Raw genomic sequence first — 23,546 nt, 5'->3', positions numbered from 1 at the left:
TTCTCTCCCCTTCCTCTGCGAAGAGAGGCAGAGGAGGGGCAGCAAATCCCGGCTGAGTCATCTCACTTTAGACTGTATCTGTTGGCAAACAGCAAAGCGAAGTCAACCACGAAGTGTGTGTGCTAAACCTTTGCTCGCTCGCTTCTGCTCTCCGAAATAAATGTGCTCTCTGCCATCCCTGGAGGCAGCAGCTTGCGGGGAGCCCTGTGGCTCTTCCTCCCGCTGCCTCTGCTCTGCCCGACCCGCGGCTGACCTGTAACGCTCGGGTCTGGCCTCCGCTCTGCATCCGTGAGGCTTTTCTTTTGTGCTGGACAAAGGTGCAGTTGTGTCGGCTGCGTGAGGCCACAGCAAAAAAACGTGACATTCCACTTTCCCAGAGAAGTGATAGCAAACCAGCGTTTCAGAGTCCTTGTTTATTCCTGCGGTGGGGTGATTTTGAAGAGGCCAGCTCTGTTTGGGCTGACAGGGTTCACCCATCACCTCGGTAATCGATACAGAGAGCGTTGTGCAACCGAGACAAAAACTTGTGCTTTTGCAAGCTCTGATGTGAAGCAGGAGACGCATTTCCTAAGCTGGGGGAGGGGGTGGTTTTGAAGTATTTGCCTGTCTTATCAAAAAGTGATCAAATGCCATTTCGGTGCTGGGCAGTAGCGTTTCTCCCTGTGTTTCCCGGTGCTGCTCGTCCATAAGCACAGCTCACCCTCCATCCCTGCCTCGGCCTTTCACCCTCAAACGCCTCCGAGTTTCGCAGCCCTGCGAGAAATGTCACATGTAACAGTTTCCAGGGACAGAGGCTGCACGGGGCCTCTGTGTTTCCATCCTTTCCTAACCCTTCGTGGCCCGTTCCCAGCTGGCTGATGCTGCTTTTCTGGCTGGAAGAGGCCAGGGGTTGCTCAGACGGAGGCAGAGCCAGGAGCAGCATCGCTCCCTGATGCAGGGCTCTGCCCTGCACGAGGATAAGGACCCCACGAGATGCATACCGGTGGGTGGGGGTACCCAAACGCTAGCTTTAACGTGTGCTGTGCCAGGATTTAACTGGGGACCCTAAGGCTGCCCAGTGTTCTTGTGCACCTTGCCAGTCAAGTGCATCTCTTTGTGCATTTTCCTGGTGGAAGAGAGACAGTGCTGCTGTCTCGCTGCTTTTGTCCCTGCAGCTAGCCTTGTACTCCTGGAAGGTTTTTACTGCTGTAGTGTTGGCATGGTGTGAGGCCAACACGTCTGCCTCCTGTTCTTGTCAAATCAACTCAGATTGTACAAGGAGAAGGGCCAGGAGGGGAAGGAAAACCTAGATTCTTGCTCCAAGTGATAGGAGCCTCAAGTTTGCTCTTCTAGCTGTGAAACCCTTTTTCGGTGTATTGTTGTTGCACCTTCTCTCCTGACCTCCTAACCCTGGTCTTTAAATTGTGCTATTTGTATATTTAAGCTTTTTTATTGATATATTAAAATAATATTTTTATGGAAAGGGCAGCTGGAGAAATGATTTTTTGGCAGGTGCGAGTTGCTGGATGTGCTGCTCGGGCTCTGTCAGGAGAACAGCTTGGGACCATCAGAGTGAAGAAGAAAGACTCCCTCCCATCAGGCAGAGGGTGAGGGTCACCCTGCGGTGACATTTCCCATGCAATCACATTTCAAGTGATTACAGCTCATGTCCCGGAGGTCTAGTGCTCAGGGACACTGGCAGCGAGGGCTCCAGGACCGTATTGCAAATTAAATTCATTTGAAAAGACAAAATCCAAAAGCAAAGTTTAAAAATAATCATTCTGGGCGACAGAGTAGCAGACTGTCATTTCTATTGTCTGGCCAAGTCTCAAATTCTGATAAATGGATGTTTATTCAGAAAAGACCCAAAACAAAACCGTAGTTGAAACAGACTAAATTTTCCTTTAAAGGACTTCATGCAGGATCTTTTTATAGCTTTGTGTTTGTTATTCCTAGTAGAAGTCTCAAAAATACAGCTTTTGCTTACTAAATCTAGATCTTAGTTGTTTTCTTGCCCTTAAGGAAGCTTTAGGAGCTTTCTTTGTAATACAGCTGCAGCTTGTGCGTTTTGTTCTATGTGTTAATAACCATGCCATTGAATTGCACCTTCATTGCTATGATCCTGTCCACTAAGAATACTTCCATAACTCATGTAGTTTTTAAATGTTTACTCAAGAGTACAGAACAAAATTATATATATGTCTGACGGGGGGGGGAAAAAAGAGCAGCATGCAGTATGTTTTTGCTAGGTTATTGGAAAACCTGGACTATGCTCTTGCAGGGACTTCCTTTCCCAGCCTCAATGCACGCAAATATCACTTTGAAAAAGGAAAATTTAAACAAAGTGTACAGCATACATTTATTTTACAAGCTCAGTTAACAAGATTGCAAACTTTAAACAAGGTGAATATCCACGCATATTTAACTGCCTCATTTGTATCTGCAGCTGCCTTGTAAAAGTAATTAACTGTGGGTGTTGGAATTTGGTGTCTAGGTTATAGAGTCTATAGATATTTTAAAACAAGTTTGATTAAAACCACATTCAAAAAATTAATGTGTTGTTATTTTTAATTGTGAATTTATTAAGTGTTAGTAGGTATCTTCTCTGCTCCTGTGCCTTGTAGTCATGAGACTATTTGTGGTTTGATTCATCACGCAGCCCAACCCTACTGCTTATCTGGAATTGATTATTCAGTATTCGGAGAAGAATGCTCCACTGGCAAGGGAAAGAAGATTGCAGATCTACAGATTCAGTCGTCCCTCAGTGCCTTATATGTATAGAGCAGGAGATGCCTTCTGAACAACTTGTCCCATGTCTTGCCAGAGTTGCCCAGTCCTGACGTGGTCCATTGGAACACAGGTCTGAGGGGACCTGGCCCCACGTTACCACGTACAGCTGCCTTATTTTTTCTGTTGTGAATCACACCGGTTGTTTGGCTTAAAAAGGACTTCGGGGGATGACTCTCCCCAGTGTGATGCTCTTTGCGGAGGGTGACCGTGCTCCCGGCATGGCTGGAATGTCCTGTGGGGAACCGGAGGAGCTGGGTGCACTGAGACAGAGGAAGCAGGAGGTTAAAATGAATAGAGTGAAATCCATCCAGCAGCTGTTAACTAAGTGAGGAGTTAAAGAGGGGAAAAGTGAAACTAGACCATATAAAGCAAGGCTGAACCCGTGATGTTGGAGTCTCTGCTGCAGCAGAGTTTCTGAGCATCTGGCCTTTGGCCCTGAAAGTTTGAGGGCTCTTAGCCTCCTCAGTATTGTTTTGCTGCTGTGTCCTGTGGTTCTGCTGTATCTCGTCCTTTTTCCTGTCAGCTGCCTGATGCTCTCCTGCTTGTGGCAGGCCAAAGGCAGGGTGCCTGGAGCTGTAGATGGGGTGAAATTTGGATCCATCCTTGTGTCTGTTGTGCAGTGTTAGAGATCTGATCAATCCTTCCCACTTCTTGCTCCTCAAGAGAGTTGAGGCTTCAGGGAGCGCTTTTGGCTTTGTGGGTGAAACCAATAATCAAATGCAAACTCTCCTTTGTTTTTCTTCCCTATTTGCGTTACCTAATGCTGGTGAAAACCTTGAATGTCACAGGTCAGTGGAAGGACCAAATCCTGCCTGGTAAGCGTCTGCTGAGGCTCTGCCTGCAGACTGGAAAGCTGGTGCTCATATGCAATCCCAGCAGTGAACTTCAGTGTCAGGGCCATTGCGCTGCCTGCTCAGGGGTCTGGTGACCTTGGTCCCTCACAGCTTTGCTTTGGAGGGTATATCTGTTTTCCGGCCCTTTCGCGTAGCAGTGGGAAATAGGAAACAAAAGCATCCATGTTTGACCTTCAGCATGACTCACGGCAAACAAGCCGGTGTGTATGTTTGGTGAGAGGAGCCTGCGCCATAGTTGAGCAAGGCTTGGTGGGTTTGTCCTTGCGGTCCCTGTGACCTGCGTGACCACACACTTGTGCACAGCTTTGCAGCAGCAGGACAGGATGATCTGTTGCTCACTGGAGTTGTAAGGAGGGTACAGTGGAAGAAGGGTTGAGTCAGAGCTGGGGGATGTGGTTGGCTTGTAGTTGAGCAGCTCCTGGGCACGTGGGCTTTGGTTATTTGACGTGACGGTGAGGATGTTCCCGTCCTTGTGCCACCTGTATCCCCGTTACCCACCTCCTCCCTGCAATCTGTCTTGCTGCTTCTTCCCCCTTCCTCTGCTAAACTAGAGAAATCACAGCAGCATCCAAAATGTCCCACATCTGTTGCTTCTCTATGGTGTTCTTGGTGCCATCTGAAACAGCACGGCCCTTCTGGCCTTTTCTGTCCTCAGAGCAGGGCTGGCAGGGTCTCTAAGGATGGAGCTGGGGCTTGCTGTCCCTCTTGCTCCAAGTTATGGTGTCGTGCGGCACCAGAGCCCCTGCTCCCCTCGGCAGCCCTGTGCTCCTGCTGCAGAGAAGGCTGATGGAGAAGGGCCAAGCACAGCAGCTCGCCGCCAAGAACTTTCTTTGTTTCCAGCCACCTCCCTCTTTTTTTTTTTTTTTCTCTTTTCCTCTTACAATTTCCCACTCCCTTTTCTATATTAAACCCTGCTCTGTTTTGGTTCGTTCCCTCAGCTGCTTTGGTTTCTCTGCCCCTTTGAATTTCTCGGTGCTCCTTTCTCGTGGCTGGGGCTGTCGGCTCCCCAGGCTCTCTCATTGTTTCCCTGTGTCTCGGGGTGTGAGAGAGGGCATGTGGAATAAAGAGACTGATGCTTTTTCCCCTCTGCTGGCGAAAGATGCTTTAAATCTGTGGAGTTTTCCACAGAGAGGTTTATTGTACGTAGTCTCTCTGGGCCCAGGACCACACAGACTCAAACCCATTTGAAACAGCTCTGCAGACAGCTCTGTCTGCTGGAGGCTGTTATGTCTGACTGTGCCCTCGGAGCTCTGCTGAACCTTTGTGGACAGACACTGATGCTTGTCAATGACGGGTGGGTAGAGATGGGTGTTCTGGACCCCTGTGGAAGCGTCTTTGTAGGTGATAGCAACAGTGCTTTCTCATCTGCTGCTCTTCGTGTGCATCTGGCTGGCATTGAACCTGGAAAGCCTTGGAGTATGCAGGGGAGCCAGCGGGATGCTGCCCCAGATCCCCCAGTGGCTGAGACTCCAGCCTGCCTGCTGCCAGAGAGGGCTTTCTCCTGCCACGTGAGCAGGAGGAGAATCCCTTGTAGCCATGTTCTCCCTTCTCGGGCACTCCTGCCTTCTCTATGGGCACGGGGTTGTTTCAGAGACATGGGAGCTCGGTGGGGGCTGCTGCCAGCCAGCCTGCGGCAGTGTGCTGGGGTGGCCTGCAGAAAGAGTTTTGTCTGGCAGTGCTGCGCGGGTGTGGGTGCGCTGCCCTTGGGCTCAAGCTGATGTGGCAGGATGGGGCTGAGCTGTGTTGGGTGGGCTTGCAGCCTCCTTGGGGGCTGGGGTGCCCTCAGAGAGCTCACGGACTGGAGAGAGCTCACAGCGCCTGCCCTCTCCCCAGAGCAGTACGTGTACCCCCACAGCCGGGACATTTTCCAAGTCTCGTTGGAGAAGCTGTGGGAGGAGAGAGGCTGCAGCCGCAGCTCTGGGCTTTCCTGCAGCTGCGGTCTGCCTTCTTCCCCAAATTCGAGCAGTCCAGGCAGATTCCTGGTTGTGCTCTGTGCATGTCCTTAGTGTGTTTACGTAGGGAGTCCAGACGTGATTATTCTAGAAGGTCATATGGCCTTGCGTTTCAAGAATGGGGAACTATTTTTATTTTTTGTATCTGTTCTTAATCCCATTGCTTCAAGTCAGCCCATTGAACCATCTGTGCTCTGTAGCCATGGTTTTATGTAACAACATGCCTCCTGGAGAAGCGTAAAACTGAGGGCCTGCGAAGGCCTTCAGAGTCCTCAGCCACTTTTCGCTGTGGAAGTCACCAGAAGCCGCTGTTATCTGCAGCACCGAGACTCTTATCAGTCTCAGGAAGAGCGCTCCCAGGTCTGGCAGCTCCCAGGGCTCAGGCATGCTGCTCCATTTATTTAAAATAAGAAAAAATAAAAATCTCTGGGTTGCCTTTCAGATAGAGGTAATTTCCAGTGGCTTCTCCTCCCCTTTCTCCCAGTTCCCGGCCATTGGGCCTCTGACCACTGTGACCATGTGAGCTCTCTTGCATGGCCTCTCTAGGTGGTGCCCAGCATCTGGGCGAGCGGAGGAGCCTCCCTGGTGCCTGCCATGCTGGCTCTTATGGCCCTCCTTCCCAGGAGGGATGTCCCAGCCCACTCCATGGGGAGCACAGGTCTCCCTCGCGGAGCCAGGGAAGCATTCGCCAGCTGCCAGCACATTTCCCCCACGGCTGCCAGAGTCCTTGCTGCCATGATGGCTGACTGGCAGCTTTTGTTGACAGCTCTGTTACGGTTGGCCGGGTGCCATTTGCATTGCTTTTAGCAACCTGTCACTTCTGACAGTTCCAGTTCGAAGGGTTTCAGTCCCACTTTCCACTGGCTCGGTCTCCCTCTGAACTGCGTCTCCAGGAACACTGGAGCAGCAGGAGGGCTGCGCTGCACACCAGGCCATGGAAGAGACAGCAGGGACCAAGCTGGTGAATAAGGGCGATGGACTGGGAAAGCTACAGTATTTTATTTTAGTATTTTTTTTTTCCATCTTTATATTCCTGTTTAGGGTACTTGGTTTCGAACATGACCAAGGAGAATCTTCGAAGATGGGGAGCCTGATGGTAAACTCCTTGATCAGTAATTTTTAAACAGTTGGTATACGGCCAATTGCTTGTAATGTAGAGCTTTGCAGGAAGTCTAGGGAGCCAAAACACTGCTGTGTCTGTCAGAGTTCAGCCTTTCGCATCTGTTGGTTTCCATTTTCTGTGAAGGATTTGTTCCACTCCATCCCTCCAAGGGATGGGAGCACATGGTGTTCTTTGCATTACTGTGAAGTGCTTCTCCCCACCAGCGCTGAACAAGCCCCACGTGCACCTCTAACATGTCCCAGTGGCCTCTGGTCTCCCCACTGCCCAAGGGGAGCCCTGTGGAGGAACGGGGGAGACCTCGTTCCCTTGTTCTGGTGGTGGCCACCTGTGACGGTGTCTCCTGGTTGAGTATTCCCCCTGCCCTGAGGCTCAGGCTTGCGGGGAAGGCCTTGTGCTCAGGTTTTTCAGGATGTGGCACGTGAGTAGCACTGAAAACTTTGTACCCCTCCTCTGTACTATGCACTAGTGGGACAAACACCATGAATTGCATTTCAGCAATTTCGGAAGCAGGAGCATGAGTTTCAGCTGTGGTGCCATGACCTATGGCTGCAGTTAAGCCGGGGAGGTTTCAGTCCTGGTGATTACTGCCTGTCCCAAAGCTCAGTGTGGCTGAGGGTGCCTTCAGCCATCGAGCCTGGTTTGATGTGATGGGCATGGGGCAGCGTGGTTTGGAGCAGGGCAAGGGGTGGGGACCCTCGGGGTGGGGAGAGCGAGGTTTCCTTTCTGGAGTGAGGGCAGCCATCGGTTCCTGGGTTTCACAGAGTCAGCTAGATCCCCTCCACCATGCAGAAACCACCGCTGGCCTGGGCGAGCCTGTAAATATTTAGATAGCTTCGCCTGTTGGTTTTGGCCATGGGCCCGGCCCACGTGATGGGGCTGCAGCCCCCTCCTGGACCCGGCCGCCCGCTGCCTCCCTGCCATCTGCTGGGCCCTCCCCACCCCTCCAGGAGCTGTGGGGCCTGGCCTGTGGCTCCCCCCTTCCAGCAGTGCTCGCTTGAAGCTGGAGAAGCCCCGTGAAATAAGTTTCCACATGCCCTCACCCACACAGCCAGCCTTGGATAAAGCCCCTCCTCAGAGCCGCCTCTGCAGGAGTGAGCTGCTCGGTGCAGTCCCTGTGATTACCAGGGCTAAACTGAGTTTGTTGGGGCTGTGAAAACATCATAGGGTGGCCAACTGTACTATTTATCCCTTTCAAAATCTGCAGCTTCCGTGTTAATTAATGAACACCTGAGTTTTGCTTTCTGGTGTCTCTTTTTTCATCCCTCGGGGAATTATCAAAGAGCTGTGGTATTTTTGGCCTAGAGTACCTTGGTGGGATGGGGCCACTGGAGTCAAGGACAAGGGATGCTCACAAGTAGAGAGGGAATCAGCTTCATGAAGACAGTATTTTTATGGATGTTGAGGATCTCCCTGTTCTGCGGGGTTTCCTATCTCTTCAGTTTTTCACAGATAGATGAGGAGATATCCCCAGAGACCTGTCAGCTATTTAAATGGGATGAGCAAGAAACCATTATCCTGACCCCAGGGAGATCTGCCTTCTAGCAAAACAGGAGTGAGCTCATCAGCTGGGAGAAGGTCTCCTTCCCTCAGTTACAAAGGGTATAATAAAGCATGGTGTGCCCTCAAATCTCATGGCTTTATTACCCTTCTGAGCATTGAATTCATTCTGGCTTGAGCAAATCCACATCCTGATTAAAATCCCAGTCTAATAAACTGTTGACTCCAAATAAAGGCAGAATAGGAATAAACAATGAAGAAAAGTTGGCTCTTCCTCCTGCCCCAGTGGAAGGCGTTCTCCAGGCAGGCAGCCAGCAGTGATATAACCCCATGAAATGCTGCGGACTGGTAAGAAAGCTGGGATATCAGCTGAGCTTCCAACCAAAATGAGCTCATGCTGGCCTGCCCGCAAGTCCTGGGGTGAGGGTAAAGGCAGCTTGGATGGTTGCTTAGCATGAAGTTAACGCTTGGCTTGCTGGTGGTATGATCCACGAAATGTAAGCAGTAGGTGCAAGGCTCGAGTTCAGCTGGGCTAGGTGACTTCTTTGTGTCAGTAAGTGGTGGTACCTGTACAGATGCTCTCAGGAATTTGAGGCCACGTCATGCAACTTAGCCTGTTCTCATTGCAGACTAAGGTCAGCCAAGTTGTCTCTCACCTGTTGAGGTCTAGGAGCATGTGCTTAAACAAGTATTGGCCTGATCCAGTGGAAAATACTTGTCAAGCCATGTCTGGTAGTAACTGAACAGGTTGTCAGGGCCTCTCTTGTAACGTATCATTTTATATCCAGATATTCGCAGCTGCTGCAAATGGTGTACTGCGGGAGTCCTCTGTCTTCCTTGAGTTAGTGTGCAGAAAGTGCAGGCCCTTCAGCTCAAAATAATATTTTGAGTGAAAAGGGAGGATTGTGGTTAGCTGAATAAGACCCAGGAGGTGAAGCCAGGTGATTCTGAATTTGCCTGGGAGAGGGTGGTGGTGGTGGTTCCCAGCCATCTTACTGCAAGGTAGCAAAGCAGCAGCAGCTGTGTTTGAGCTGAGCATCTGGCTTAAGACAAGTGGTCATTGAACTGCTGGCTTGAAACTACTGCATTTTTTTATTTTAGCGGTGAGCACGTGCTTCATCTCGCTGCCTCCTTCTCTATCGTAGCTTGTAAGTGGTTCCACTGGGAAGAGATTGTGGTTCCTTAGGAGTCCCCTCACCTTGGTAGCTCGTGCTGCGTCAGCCCTTTGGGAAGCAGAATGGCCTTTCGATTAGAGCTTTAATACAGTATTCAAGTAGGTTTGGTTAGCTCAAACAGTTTACTGCTGTGCTAGCCATTTAAATCTCCTGGTATTTGAGTTTGGATATTGGGCTGGGATGTTGGTCGTGTTCCAGCATCTGGAAAAATGTGTCTCTGTGGGAAACGTTGTGAAACTGTTAGGGGACTGTGTTTTAAATACCAGAACATCACCATCCTAAGAGCCTTCACTCTTCATTATGTTAGACTGAAGTTTCTACCAGGTCTGTTCACCTGGTCTCCTGAACTGTTTGTTCCTGCTTCAGTGAGTTAATACTGGAATTTCTGGTGGAAATATGTGGAACATGATAGTAAGAAGAAAAATGAACATATCCTTGTTCTGCTTACCCAATCTGCTATCAATTAGTGAAGGATGAGGTTTGCAACACTTGAGAGTTATGCTGGCATCTCATCAAGGGTCATCTCTGGTTTCTGTGAACAACAAGCAAGGACATTAAATAATTTCCCAATTCTGTTATTTGCTTGTTGTCTTTCATGGAAGATTAACAAAGCTGGGGTATTTTCTTCCTTTCCCCACCCCCGCCTCTCATTCATCACCAGTAAAAGCCTGGTCATGTGATTTGTGAATAACCTAGAACTGCTAGTATTAGTTGTGTAGCATTTTGTGTAACAGGAGGGCAATCTGCACCCCAGCAACTCTCAGAAAACAAAACCTTAAGGTGACAGCAAAGCTGCTTATGGAAAACAGAGTTTTGGATGGTACGGGGTTTGAGTTCTCCTCACAAGCCCCGTTCTGGGGTGCAGACTGGCCTTGGGGACTGCATAGCAGGATGCAGGTTTGAAATCGGGCTCAAACCATGCCGCAGCCATAGGTAGGATCACCAGGGCATTGTTATTAACTCATCATGTGTCTGTCTGGAGAGACTGTGTGTTTACGTAGAAGCACCCTTTCGTGTTTGTTGTATACCTGTAGTTAGCGATAGGGAGCTGTCTCAATTCACGATTATGAATAAGCATTTTGTAGACAGCTAAGTTGTAGCATGGAGCTTAATAATTCAAGCTTATTTTCTAGTATTGCTGAAACTACTTTAAGTGCTGCTTGAAGCGTTCTGTGCAGTTCCCTGGTTGATGCCCAGCTGTTTAGCAGCCACTGGATTGTGCCGTGGGTTGTTCTGTCACTCATATCTGATTTCTTCCTCTGCTCCCTACAGGTGTACATTATCAAAGTCACCTGGTCCAATGGGTCCACAGAAGTCATCTACCGACGGTACAGCAAGTTCTTCGACCTGCAGGTAAGCATTTCTCCACATCTTGGGTTTTGGACTTCAGAGGATTGAAAGCATGGTAAATTGCAAAGAATGGTTTATGTTTTATGCTAGGGGCAAGCATTCCTTTTGTAATGTACCAGAAAATGTTTAGATCTGGGGAAACTTAAGTGCAGTACTGGACATCCTTGAAAAAGCAAGAACAAAGCAACCTCTAAAGCTGCACTCTTAGCTCCAGTGTCTCTCATGATGCAGTGTGGACACCCTGGGGCTTCTGCATGTCCCAGTCTTAGTTTCATCTCTCACTCCCTGGGCTACAGGGGAGACATAGGTGTGTTTGAATTCCCACAGCTGGAATTTGTGCAGGTGGTGGTGGGTTGTTTTTTTACTCTGTGTGTGTGTGTGTGTTACAGTTTGCCCCAAATCCCACTCCTGTGGAGCTAATCCCATGCCTTTCACAACTGCTAGCACACCAAAACGGGGTGCTGCTGAGAAGCACCAGGTCCCAGGGTCCCTGTGCCATAGGTTGGCATTTCAGGGAGTACGCAATTGGGAGCTCCTGTTATCTAGTGAGGTGCATTGCTTTAGCAATTACCTCCCGGTGTGGGGTAGAGGAGGCAGCTGGGAGGAAGATGACAGAGGAATGGAGGGAGAGGAGGCTGGAAAGGCAATTGGGACAGGCTGGGCTGCAGAAAACCGGAGCCAGTGTTCTGGGCGAGCAGGCAAAGGGTGTTTTCCACCCCCTCCTTGTACTGTGGAGATGAGCCAAGGGGTCTGGCTGAGCTTTATGAGCCAAAACGCAAACTGAGCTGCTGGAACAGGCTCTGTACAGATGAGAAAGGAAAATGCACGAAGTGATCTGTGGGCCTGCCAGAAAACTCGCTGGCACATCCCTCCCGGCCCACGTGTGGGACTGGGAGAGGAGCTGGGCACCCTCCAGCACCCTGCTCATGTGGAGCTGTGGGCAGCCTTATGCTTTATCTCAATGGGTGCTGTGCTTGCCCAGGAATGAGGATGCCTCACTTTAAACAGCTGGGGGTTGGATGCATCCTGACACAAATAGGCTACTAAAATTACAGCGCATCTGGGCCCGCATAGCAAAGTAAGCCTGGGGGAATCCAGATGGCTTTAGCAGGATCAGCTGGTCAGTTTGCTTCAGGTCAACTTGAAAAGCCTTTCTCCGTGTGGGTGTGCAGGTGGGTTCGGGCGAGGCGTGCCCTGTTCCCTGCCCGACAAGGCACCTTCTGCAGAGCCCTGGACGTGAGGATGTCCATGTTTTGAGCCCTTTCGAGAGCCCAGCTCCATTCAGGACCTCAGCAGCCCTCCCCCTGACCCGCAGCATCGTGCCGGGGCAAGGCAAGGTGGGCAGCGCGGCGCGGGTCGCTGCCTGTGCAGGCAGGGGTTAAGCTGCGAGCAGCTGCTTGTGTAACCAAGGAAATATGAAAGTAAATAAACAGGGAACAGCTGTTGGGCTGCGGCCAGGGCTGGAAGGAAATGGAGCTCAGCTCTTCCTTCTCCGCAGCATCTCATCTTCTTCGCTGATGCTCCAAGGTTGGAGCCAAGCTCGGGGCGTCGTTCGCCATGAGAGGGGCAAACTTTGGTGGTGTGTGTCTGCCAAAGCAGTGCCTCCCTCCAGCTGTGCTGCGTCCCCTGTCGTTGTGTGGCCTGCCTTGCTGCTCGCAGGGAAAGGCACACAGGGATATTGTGGCTGTCCTTCCTCTCTTCTTCCCCTTGCATCTTGGCTTGAGCAGTGCATGCTCCTAGGTGGAAGTCGTCGTCACCAGAGGCTGCTTGGAGACAGAGACACAATCTGGCTGTGCTGCAAGCACAAGTCTGCAAAACGCCCTGGGGCACCTCTAGAGGAAGAGTTGCATTACAGTATCGTGGTACAGATGGGAGAGTTCAAACCAAGCACATCCCCCTTCCCTGCTCCCCTCAGCATTTTCTTGAACAAGAAAAAAAAAAAGTAACCGCTCCTTTTTGGTTCTGTTGAAAGAATGAATGAAATTGTGGTTTTTCCCTTCCTTCCCTGTTATCGCACATGCTTCCTGGTGTCCTTATTTTAAACTTGTGGTGCAGTACAGTGGAAATTGGATTGAAAGGAGAGGAGTGAAACAGATCCTCTTAGCACAGTGGAAAAAAATGCTCTAGGTAGGCTTGGTAGCAGTGACTGTTGCAGTTGCTGGAGGCCTTTATTATATGACTGTTTTATGATTCTATGCCAATTTTAGCTCTTTAGGCAGAAATTTTCCATGCTGGAAATTATTCATGCTCCTGGCTATTAAAAAAAAAAAAAAAAAAGTAATTGGCTAAAAGGTTTCGGCTGCTTCTGAAAACATAGTAAGAGGGGAAAAATAGTTTTCATGTGTCCAATTCTGATGATCTTTTTGATGCATTAGAGGAAGAATTGGAAACTGGAGCCACAGGTGATCCCTGTGTCAAGAAACTGTCTTTTGGATTATCCAGTGAAAATCCATCCAGCCTTGCTCATACTCACAGCTCTGAGCAATCTTGGTACATGCATGTTTGGGGAGAGATATTTGTTAATTTAATATCTGTGTTCCCAGCGATTCTGGCTGCACTTTGCACACTCCTGCCAGAAGCTGAGCAGGGTTTTGTTTTTTCAACAGCAGCTCTGGCCACATTTGGGTGAAGGTTGGTGCACCCTCCTTTGCTGTCAGCGAGCCTCCTGCTAAGCCCAGGCAGAGTGGGACGAGGAAGGCGTTTGATCCAAGCAGGAGAGGGGAGATGATGTTCTTGGGGGGTCAGTGAGGGCAGTGGGACCAGATGGGGGCTGCCCTCAGGGGCTGACGTGATGCTGGTGCTTCAGAGCAGTCCCAGCACAGTTGCACGAGTGGCTGGGGATTTTCTCCTGGTATTCCCCAGTGGGGTTGCAGCTGAATCGTTTGTCACCTTCCATTGTGGCCAAACAATTATTTTAGGAGTAGGGCCAAGTCAAACACACACACTTTTACTACTGACAGCCTCGCTGGCTGTCCTGCTCCCACTGCAGTTGCAGGGCAAAGGGGCCGTTTTGGGTCCTCCCCTCCCCAGCCGGTTGGGAACGGTGCTGGAAACAGGAACTGCCAGATCAGCTGAACTGGGGTGAAGCCTGCAGCGAACCCGGTGCTGTTCCCTGCCTCTGCACACAGACATGCAGGAGTGGCTGTGTCCCCCTTACTGAAATCATGCTCCCTCTGGCCCCGATGTGCTCAACGCCCACTGCTCCGTGCCCCCATCTCTCTCGCCTGTTCAGGATTTGTCTTCCCACAATGTCCAAGCCACCTTGGTGGTCACGGTATTGCCTGCAGTATGTGCTGTTATCGCCTTAGGAGCATTCCAGCTTTTGTTTGAATACTGTGAACTTCTACAGCTCTTTCCTTTGGCTGTCATTGATACTGAGAGACTGGCTCGTGTGTGCAAAAGTCCTAGTTTGGCACAAATGCAGGTATATAAATACTGTCCTGTGTTGCAAGAGAAAAGCTATGGTGAAATTCATCCTGAAAATCCCCAAATAATCAGTGTTTTGTTTAAGGCTTTGAGTTCTCTTGTTGGAAGCTGCTAGTGGTTGTAAGCTCCCTGGGGACCTTAATGCTTTCCTAGCTGTGTATCAAGCAACTTTACTGACTGGGGCAAGATCCCTTTCCCACAAAGACCTCTCAGTCACTGTCCCCTGCACTGGTTTGTGCAGATGAGAGGAGGAGGCCCCTGCTTTGTTTGGGCCAGCAGGCAGAATTGTCCTTAGACGCTGAGCCCTGCAGGAGAGGTCCCGTCTGCCACTTCTGAGACTTGCCAGGTTCGTGATGACAGAAAAACTATGGAAATTCAGTATTATCGTTGTGTGAGGTTGTAGGATAAAAGAAAGAAACAGCAATGGATTTGTGGTAATAAAATAAGTTAATATCTCACCAATAAAGATCTTAGTTTGCAGACCTGGCTAATCAGTGCAGTGAGTCACCCCATGGCCTCGGGCAGTGCTGGGTGCTGCCACCCTCTGCTATTCCCTCTGGAGGTAACGGCTGCAGCAGCCTTCCCAAGCACCACCCCGCTTTTCTTTAAGCAGGGCAAGACCTATTTCTGCCAAATTATTTGCTTTCCTCCTTTTGGTTGCAGCATAGCCCTTCCCTTGGTTGCACAGGAGATGGTCAGCTCCCATACAGTGACCAGTGACCAACGTTTGTTCTGGAATTTAAGTAGTGTGTGCCCAGCACGAGGCTGAGGCTGCTTCCTCACCTTACAGCTGTTTGGAAATATAAATGCTGTATTTCATGTGTCGGGAAGTATGCAGGACCTGCTCTGGGGTTATCACGAGAAGGCTTGGTGTACAGTGCCAGGCAGTGAAATTGGGAAGGGAATGCTTGAACAGGCTAATACCTCTCTCCTCCTATGTGCTGTTCATTGCAGGAGGAAATCAGGGCACTGGGTTAATGCTCCGGAGCATTTTTGCTGCTCTGTGTATGTAGATCTCTATATTAAGCTTCCTACTCCCACTCCTTGTTTTTCTCCGTATTCTCCATTCTCAGTATTTCTCCACCGCTGTGTGATGTTTTCCATCACACAGCAATTTACATAATATTAACATTTGACAGATAAAAACAAAACAAAAATCAGAACCAAACCCTACATGAAGCTGCAGTTCTGAAATCTGAAACCTCAGGTATCTAACTGTGTGATTTGTAGTAAATTTGTAACGACAAACACTGAACTCGGTTCTGCATGAGCCTCTTGGCTGGAGGAATAACTTCCTTCGAACGGCATTGAGGCTCTTTCATAACTCGTGGCATGCCAGATGTGAGCTATTGGGAGCAGATGGATGCTGTTCCTAAGAAATAAAGGCAATAAGATTGATGCTTGCAAGGATGCCAGTTGTGTTCTGGACGCTAATTGAGGCTGGCAGGTATGCTGGAAATTTTTTGCTGGCACAGAAGCTGGTGATCGGATACGTGAAGGGCTTTCTCTGGTAGACAAAGATCAAGGATCAGGATTTTGTGTGCCCCAGAGATGCTCCCAGCACTGCCCGCAGGTGAGGGGCCGGCCGTGACTGCGGCACTCCGCTGGGTCACGTCATGCACTGCTTGGGAGGAGGTCAGCAAGCCTTTTGGAAGGCTCCTCTTAAAACCATTGTCTGGAGAGATGGTATTGGTTAGAGAACAGATACTGGCTTGCGTTTTGTGTTTTTTTTATGGAAACCCCAAAAAAGAAACATTTTTTCCACACTTCATAATTATGAGCTCATCAGCCATGGTGGTAGTCGTTTCAAGTCCTCATGTGACTAAGAGCCATGGTTGTCTTGCCATGCTCCTGATGTGTCCTTACACCCAAACTCGACCCTTTAACATGTTTCACGCCCTTGTCAGCTGCCCATCTGCCCAGGCAGGGCCCTGTGCTGTGGTCTCTGCCTACTTTGCCTTTTGGCTGCAGCCGCCCTGGCAATTTTTGGTCCTGTTGAGTTTTGTATCGGGGACAGCAAAACCGATGTCTCTGTAGTCAGGAATGGATCCGATCCATTAGGAAGCGAGCCGTGATGGAGGTACCAAGCCTCTACTTCGAGCAGGCTTTGCCATTCACGCCATGGCCTGCCTTCTTGCCACCAAAGCAGGAGTATCTCCTCTGGCAGGCAGCTGCAAGCCCTTAAGCTTCAAATTGCGGTACAGGGGTGCCCTCCCTGGGCACAGGTTAACCCCTGATTTTTCTGCTTGCGGTCAGAAGCTTTTCTTCTAGTCTTCCGCCCAGCTGAAGGCTGTAGTAAGGGAGGGTGATGCCATGTGGCTGCTTCTCCGCACAAAGGTTTAATTGTGAGCCCAAGGAAGGAGACGTGACATAGTCTGCAGTAAATGTGCTTGCTGCATGGTTCAGAGACAGACAAAATGAGAATTTTAAGCACACTTAAAAATGGCTCTGGCTTTCTCAACCACTGCATGCGCATCAAGTGTGTTTCTCAGTCCTCTCCTCTGTCCATATGTTTAACAAATCCTTCAGGTTCTTAGCTGGAAACTTTCAGCCTTGACCCACCTGGAGCTATGTCATCTTGGAGAGAGTCCTGCATCCCTCAGGCCAACAGCTTTGTGTGTAAGAGGGGGAAAAAAAAAACAAACAACAGACTGCTGAAGTGGTGCCTACTTTTTATGAGAAAACTGGCAAAAGGCAGTGGTGTGTGCATGTTGTCTCTGTGAAAGACAGATTAGCCATTCTGGAGGGGGTTCTTCACCTGCCACGCAAGTGCAGCAGCAAGGCAAAGATGGGGAGGGAAAGTCAGTATTTGAGTAATTCAGCCCATTTTAAAATGAAAGGTTACATTAAAATGGGCTCAGAAGACGCTGGCTGGCACACAGAGGAGATTGTTCTTGTCAGCTTGTTTCAGGCTGCTGGCCTCTTGAAAAATTAAAATGAGCCTGGTGCATTGCTTCCACGCTGTGAGACATGCTGGCACAGGGTGTGGACCCTGTGAGCACTATACTGGTCTTCCTCCACTTGTGCTTCTCTTCCTCCTCCTCCTGCGCTGTGCCGGGGGCCGCAGCTCTCAGCGGGGCAGTGAGCATTATCTTCATTCTCCAGGCGTAGAAAGCCAGGGGCAGGAATGCAAAGCAATTTGTCCCCATCAGCACAAGGTGGAAACACAGCATACTTTGCCGCTTGTATTTCATGCCTGTCCTGGGCTGCTGGTGGCGTTTCTGACGGCCTCTTTGATGGAGGAAAGGCCCTAAGGCAGCTCGGTCACTCTGCTGCTTAGGAAGATGGATGTCTTTTTGTGTCCAGGGACTGTAAACACGGCGCTTCTGAGAGCTATTTCATAACAGGGATCTTATTTCAACACTTTGGGAATTTCTTTTTTTCTGGGGTTTGTGGAGTTCAGCAAAATTCTGCACATTTGTGTGTGAAATGACTGCACCCAGCCACAAATATAAATCAACAGGATCTCTCCCTTAGACAGCTGGATCATGAAAGACAGGCACTTGCATGACCAAATACAAGAAAAAAACCACAACTTCCTATGGTGAGGTTCCTGCTACAAAGCACGGGCAAGGCTTTTTCCTTTGTTCCTCTGTGTCCAGACTTTACCAAGAATAACGAGCTTAAGCAACATGCAGAAGTATAGAAAAGGTGAATTGTCATAATCTAACTTGAGAAAAGAAGAAACACTTTCCATTAAGTAAGGACTACTGCTGTCTGTAGAAGAGCAAGCCTGTATTTTTCCAGTACTACATCAAAGATCTTACTCATTCTCTCTCCCTCTGTAAAGAATACGTACAGTCCTATGCACTTCAGCCTGGTTAAAAGCTGGCTCCTTAATCCTTTTCTCTCCAAACGTCTCCCATTTATAGCTTTCCAGCATTTGGCAGCCTGCAGCCAGCACATTCCCGTGCGTGTTAGCGCCAAGGCAGGTCAGTTGAGTTATAATTGGCTCTCGCTGGCACTCTGACTTGCTGCTAAATTCTTTACCTGGCAGCCGAGCGGGGCTCCGAGCTGTTGAAAGCCGTGCCTGCCCCTGGGATGCTGCAGTCAGTCCTCCCAGAAGGATGGCGTTGGATGAAATTCCCCAGGACCAGCGCATACCTGGGGCAAGCAGGCATCCTCAGCAGGTTTGATTCTTGTAGCTGCAACCTTTCTCGAGCAGCTTGCTGGTAGCAATTCTCGATGATTTTTGTTGTGCTCCAAGCTGATGGCCAGCCTTTGCCCTTCAGCTTTGCTCCTGGATCTGCTGCGGTGGCCCCGTGGTGCACCTTCATTCGGCCTCTTTGGCACCCCCGGTAGCCTCTCCCGTGGAAATCTGGCGGGGAGGGGATGGCAGTCACAGCCATTGCTCTCCAGCCCTGTGGGACGTATGGCACAAGCCAAGGGTCGCTCTGTGGGTGTGATCCGGAGGGGAGCTGTGCTGAGCGTCACCCCTGGAGGGAGATGCACGGGGTGGTTACAGCGGCTCGGGCTCCTTGGCGACTAAGCGAAGTTCTCTTTCTGGAAATACAACGTGGCTTTGTTTGGCGCAGATCTCAGTAACTCAGTGTTTAAAAGTTGTCTTGTAACACGAGGAGATGACCTACACCCCTCTTTCTGTCTCAGCCCTGAGTCTGAAGCTTATCGTTTGATAAGAAAGTACTGACTGATGCTCCTTGGGAGGAGTTGAGGGCGGAGAGCAGTAGATCAGTACGAAGGAGTCAGATGCACTGAATTTTTCGTGGAATGGCTAGGAACCAGCCACGTTGCTAAGTGTGTACGATGTAGTACTGACTGTAACGAGCACCACACACACAGCGTGGGCATCTAGGAAATGGGAGCTATCCATGTGTCTTCATGGCAAGTGGGAGGTGCAAATGAGAACAGGGAGAGTTGGAGAGCGATGGTTCTGGGCTTTTCCGGGCCTTGCAGAGGGAGGTGATACAGGTGAAGGGATGGTGGGTTTTTCATGGTTCTCATTTCTCACTTCTTTTCTGTGCCTTCCGTTCAGTTGCATCAGGCTTTCCCAGGTCTCATGTGGTGCTGGAAATCCTGACCTGCTCTGGCAGCTGAAAGAGCTTTCTGTAAAGGACCCAGTGCTCTGAGAGTCCAACTGCAAAACAAGGCATGGACCCCTGGTATGATCCCCATGGGGTCCCAGTGGGCCCAGGGAGAAGTGACGTTTAACTGCTTGCTCTCCCTTTCCGGTACTCTTGCTCCATCCGAGAAGTGATGCTCCTCTCCTTTTACTTTCCTTGCCTGTGTTTTTCCTTCTCCAGCATGCATTCTGCCCTGAGGCTTGTCTGGCTCCTTGTCCCCATCTTTGGGACCCAGCACAGGCTTTTCCTGGGTATGTGACACTTAGGAGCAAAAAGGAAGGCAGGTCTGTGCCAGCCAGGCTGCTCTGTTGGATGGATTAGGAGAGAAGGATGGGTGTGCAGGATCTGCCCTTCCTCTGTGATTCATGCCTTCCAGCTGGCCGGCAGCAGGAAAGGGGGGACCTCATTAACCAGAAAATGGAGAGGGGAAAACATGCAGTGGTGCGAGCGGGTAGATGCTGAAGGGCTCCTGCACATCCCCTCCATGGCCGCTCCTCATTTTTTTCTGCCAGCAGCTGGGACTTGGGGGTGCTGCTGTGCATCGCACCCCTTCTGCTCATCTTCCCGTCATCTGATGCTATCTAGGATTGCAATGTCGGTGATAAGCTATGTGAAAAATGTTCTCTCGTGAGCTGTCTGCATGAGGAGAGCCAACATTTTCCCTGTCTGAGTTTCACCTCCCTGATCCTAAAATACTTTCTGCCTTATTGGGACCATATCTTGAGGCCTTGGCAATGGTGGTGAGTCAGTGAGCCGTGAATGAATAACAAATGATGGTTGTGGCTGTCTTTCCCTGGCAGTGTGGAAATTAGATCTTAGAGATTAGGTTTAGTAGATGCAATTAAAGTTGGTGAAATTATTGTTTTAATACTGCCTTTGATAGAACGTTTAATGTTTGGGCAAGAAATAGTATTTAAATTTCTTTTTTCTTTTTTTTTTTTTTCATCCAGTGTTGGTACCATCTTAAATTAGCGAAATGAGGCGTATTCTGATATGTGCAAGAGCTCCTTGTGCTCCTGTTTTCTCTGCAAGCAGAGCTTGCTGTTCATTTACAGTCAGCAATGGTCAGGTACTTAACCTTTCTGGAAAGAGAGAAGATAGCCGCTTATTTTGTCTGTAGCTGCTTATTTTGTCATAACAGACTTTGGGAAATGCCTTCCTCAAAGAGTGGCTTTGTGACAGAGACGATGCTCCTGAAGGCCAGTAGATCCCCGTTAGCAGTGCAGCATCATCTGGAGTTGGAGGAACATTCCTGTGGGCTCAGGGTGGCTCCTGGAGGGCCAGGAATGAGGAAGGTGGAGGTGGGACCCATCCCTGCATCTTGCTGCAGGCAGAAATTTGTTTCAGCTGTATTGTGCAACTGCGCTCTCAGGTATCTGGACAGCTTGTCTCGGGCACTGCAGGGTCACCTGAACTGGTGTCTGGGGGGTTTTCAGCCTCACAGAGTGCAGCTGACTTTTTTCTGGGAGTGTTTCTAGGGAAAGATATTGCTGAAAAATGAGGGAAACATTACTTTCCATAAAGCTTAGGTTGTGGGTCTGCCTGCCTCTCTGAAAAGCTCTATCTGCAGAGTTGCTGCTGGTATCAAGCACCACTCTCCTGTCCCAGGAAAAACTGGGTGATAGAAACTATCAGCACCCATGGTGGAGACACAAAATCTTGGAGTTCTCACCCAATCTCATCAAACAGAAAGTTGCAATCCCGTTTTTTTTTTTTTTTTAACAGCATGCGTACATGATGAAAATGACTGCTGGAACGGCCCCTGAAGAAGCCTTTGTGTTGGGCCACACAGCGTGCCAAGCAGGCTGGGAAGCCAGGCAGCTCTGCAAAGTGATCGAGTTTCCTTGTCCTGCCCTGGGAGGAAAGTTAGTGCTTAAATTTTAGCGAAGAAAGAAACTCAGTTCAGTACATGTAAAATGTTCCCTCATTTTTAATTTAAAAATTAATTAATAATTACTATCAATAATTCTTGCTATTAATTATTACTTTTTAAAAAGAACTTTCTTATTGATGAGTCACTTAACATGTAAATTCCTTCTTATCGTAGTGGCTAGGTTTTACCATTGAAATTGAAATGTTAATTGAAATGGATACCCATCTGCTGATCTCTCCTTGTGGCAAGTCAGCGTTTTCCAGCTCCCCTCCTCTCCCTCTGGCTACCTCCAGGAAAAAGAAAAGTCCTGCTGGGACATCCTGGGAAGCTCCAAGGTTTCTGCATCAGAGGCGGCTTCTTTCCACCTGCCAGCAGGTGCCTTCTTTTAAGCCTCAAAGCCCTGGTGGTTTTTTTATCAGCCTGTGGATTTGACCAGAGGCTTTTCAGGCTTTCTCTTTTAATATCTTTACGGTAACATAGAGAAGAGCTCTAACATCCCCCAGGGTTTGGGTGCTGTTACGGGTTCATGCTCTTTAGGGGTTTAGTTGTGCTTACAGTTCTTGGCATCTCTCTCTCCCCCCCTATCCCTGCTGGGTCCTAAAAAAGCAGATGCGGTTCCAGCTTTGTGGTTTGGGTTGAACTGTGTGTGTGTGTGTGTTTGTGTGTGAAAACTGGATTCTCATGAGCAGAAAGCATCGGGGCTGCTGCTCTGTGGGCTGCTCTTCGCCTGCTGCGGGGCTTTGTGCTCGCTGGCTTCGGTGTCCTGGGAAATAATGAGTGTCCCGGGTCAGGAGGGTGCTCTCCTTGTCTCCCGCAGAGGCAATGCATCTGGCTTTGTGCATTCCTGAAGGCTCCCCGAGATCCCAGCTCCGTTGCACAGCGCCAGCACAGCGCTGCCCTGGTAAGTGCATTAACTCCTCGGCAAGCGGCGAGGCCGGTCTCCCCCATCAGATATCCTTTAACAGCAGCGCTCTGGTTTTGCAATAAGCAGAGTTTCTTGGCGAGCTCCAGTCCTCTGGCAATGACTGTCTGGACTCAGTAGAGCTCTGAAGCCCCGGAGTGCCTGTGTGTGCGCTGGCTGTGGAGGCTTCCTGCCGTGCTCAGGCTTTGGGCACTGCTGAACTTGGCACCTCTAAATCCCACCCTTTCTGTAAACAGAGGAATACAAGGGCAGCTTGTGGTGCTCCTGGCCACCCAGCCTGGTGCTCGGATGCTCCCCAGAGAGATGCTGCTGGAGGAAAGAGGAGAGGGAGGAAAGGAACAAGGTCATGCTAAGAAAGCATGTGTGTTTTATATGGAAACCCTGTTTGGGGCAGACAGACCTCAAAGGTTTGCCTTATCTCATGTTTCTGTTCCACTTGTGTAATTTCCGTGGCTCCTGTGGAGCTGCTGGTGACAGGCACCCCCATGAACCTGAGCAGGATGAAATCTTCCCTTGCGTGGAGGGAAAAAAACCTCCACACAGGCCATTCTGCTGACTGTGCTTGCTCAGCTGGAAAATGGGGTATGTGTTTAGAGAAGGAACAGCAGGGAAAATAGCTGGTTAGGAAGAAGTCTGATGCAAGAGGAAGGTCATGAGGCTCCTGTTTCTGACCAGCAATGCTCTCCCGAGTGGTAGGACTGCAGCTTTTGCGGTGCTGCCTGTAGCTCGAGTGCCGCCTCCTTTGTCTCGTCACGTTCGGGCCTGCCACAGATTTAAAACTTTACATTAATTTCACGGAAGGAATGCACACCAGTCTGCTTTTCTTCGTTTGCTGGAGTGGGGAAGATTTTTGAGAAGGGAGGGGTTGAACAGAAATTGGATCGTGAGCTGTTTGGGGAAGAAGTTAGTGAGAAGTCATCCAGAGGTTTTGGCAAGCACGTGGCCTGGAATGGGGTGGCACGCACGTCGAGCCTCTGCTGGGTGGCTGGTTGCTGAAATGTTTGACTGGAGGTTACATCTTGGTGTGAAGCACGAGAAGCACGACACTCGATGTGAAACAAGACCTGCCTGGAGCCTTTGGCCTCAGCTCCCTCCCATTTGCTGCACCTCAGCTGCTCAGCACACAAAATTGGGTAAATGTGTTGGTATTTCTCCACCGGCGTTTCCATTTCCACAGCAGAAACCCAGTCTCATGACCTCGTGGTCTTCCAGGCAGATCTCCCCTCTAGCATCCCAGAGCAGGATGTGGGTGAATAAAAACCGTCTCTGCAGTCTTCCCTGCGACCACTGCTGCCGGGACAGCTCAGGAGATGGTTTCAGTGGTTGCCCTGTGGTCTATGGGCTGAGGCAGGTGGCTCAGCTCTTCCCTGCTCCCGTGCTGAGGCTCCTGGCAGGGCTGATGCGGCGCCGGGTGTGCTGGATGGGGAAGTTCCCATGGCGAGGAAGGGGAAGAGGAAGCGGCGCAGACCAGCATCACCCCCAGGTATTGCTCAGTTCCCAAGCACGTCTCCTGGCAAGAGTCAT

At 49.9% G+C, this 23,546-nt stretch overlaps 1 protein-coding gene across 8 annotated transcripts in view; it reads left to right on the top strand.

Annotated features, from left to right (window-relative positions):
* SH3PXD2B (SH3 and PX domains 2B) overlaps positions 1-23,546 on the top strand; it is a 77,806-nt gene that overhangs the window by 2,081 nt on the left and 52,179 nt on the right. For 3 of the 8 annotated variants that reach the window (XM_083799278.1, XM_083799276.1, XM_083799277.1), the window contains exons 2-5: positions 10,643-10,723; positions 20,953-21,092; positions 21,394-21,475; positions 21,918-22,001. In XM_083799278.1, the coding sequence (XP_083655404.1) occupies positions 10,643-10,723; positions 20,953-21,092; positions 21,394-21,475; positions 21,918-22,001 (387 nt within the window). The other 5 variants (XM_083799279.1, XM_083799283.1, XM_083799280.1 and 2 more) reach the window with 3 other exon arrangements.

Source organism: Anser anser, assembly GCF_964211835.1.
Source record: "Anser anser genome assembly, chromosome: 14".
Classification (NCBI taxonomy): Eukaryota; Metazoa; Chordata; class Aves; order Anseriformes; family Anatidae; genus Anser; species Anser anser.
The sequence above is the reverse complement of the archived record's forward strand: the minus strand, read 5'-3'. Positions and strand labels throughout refer to the sequence as shown.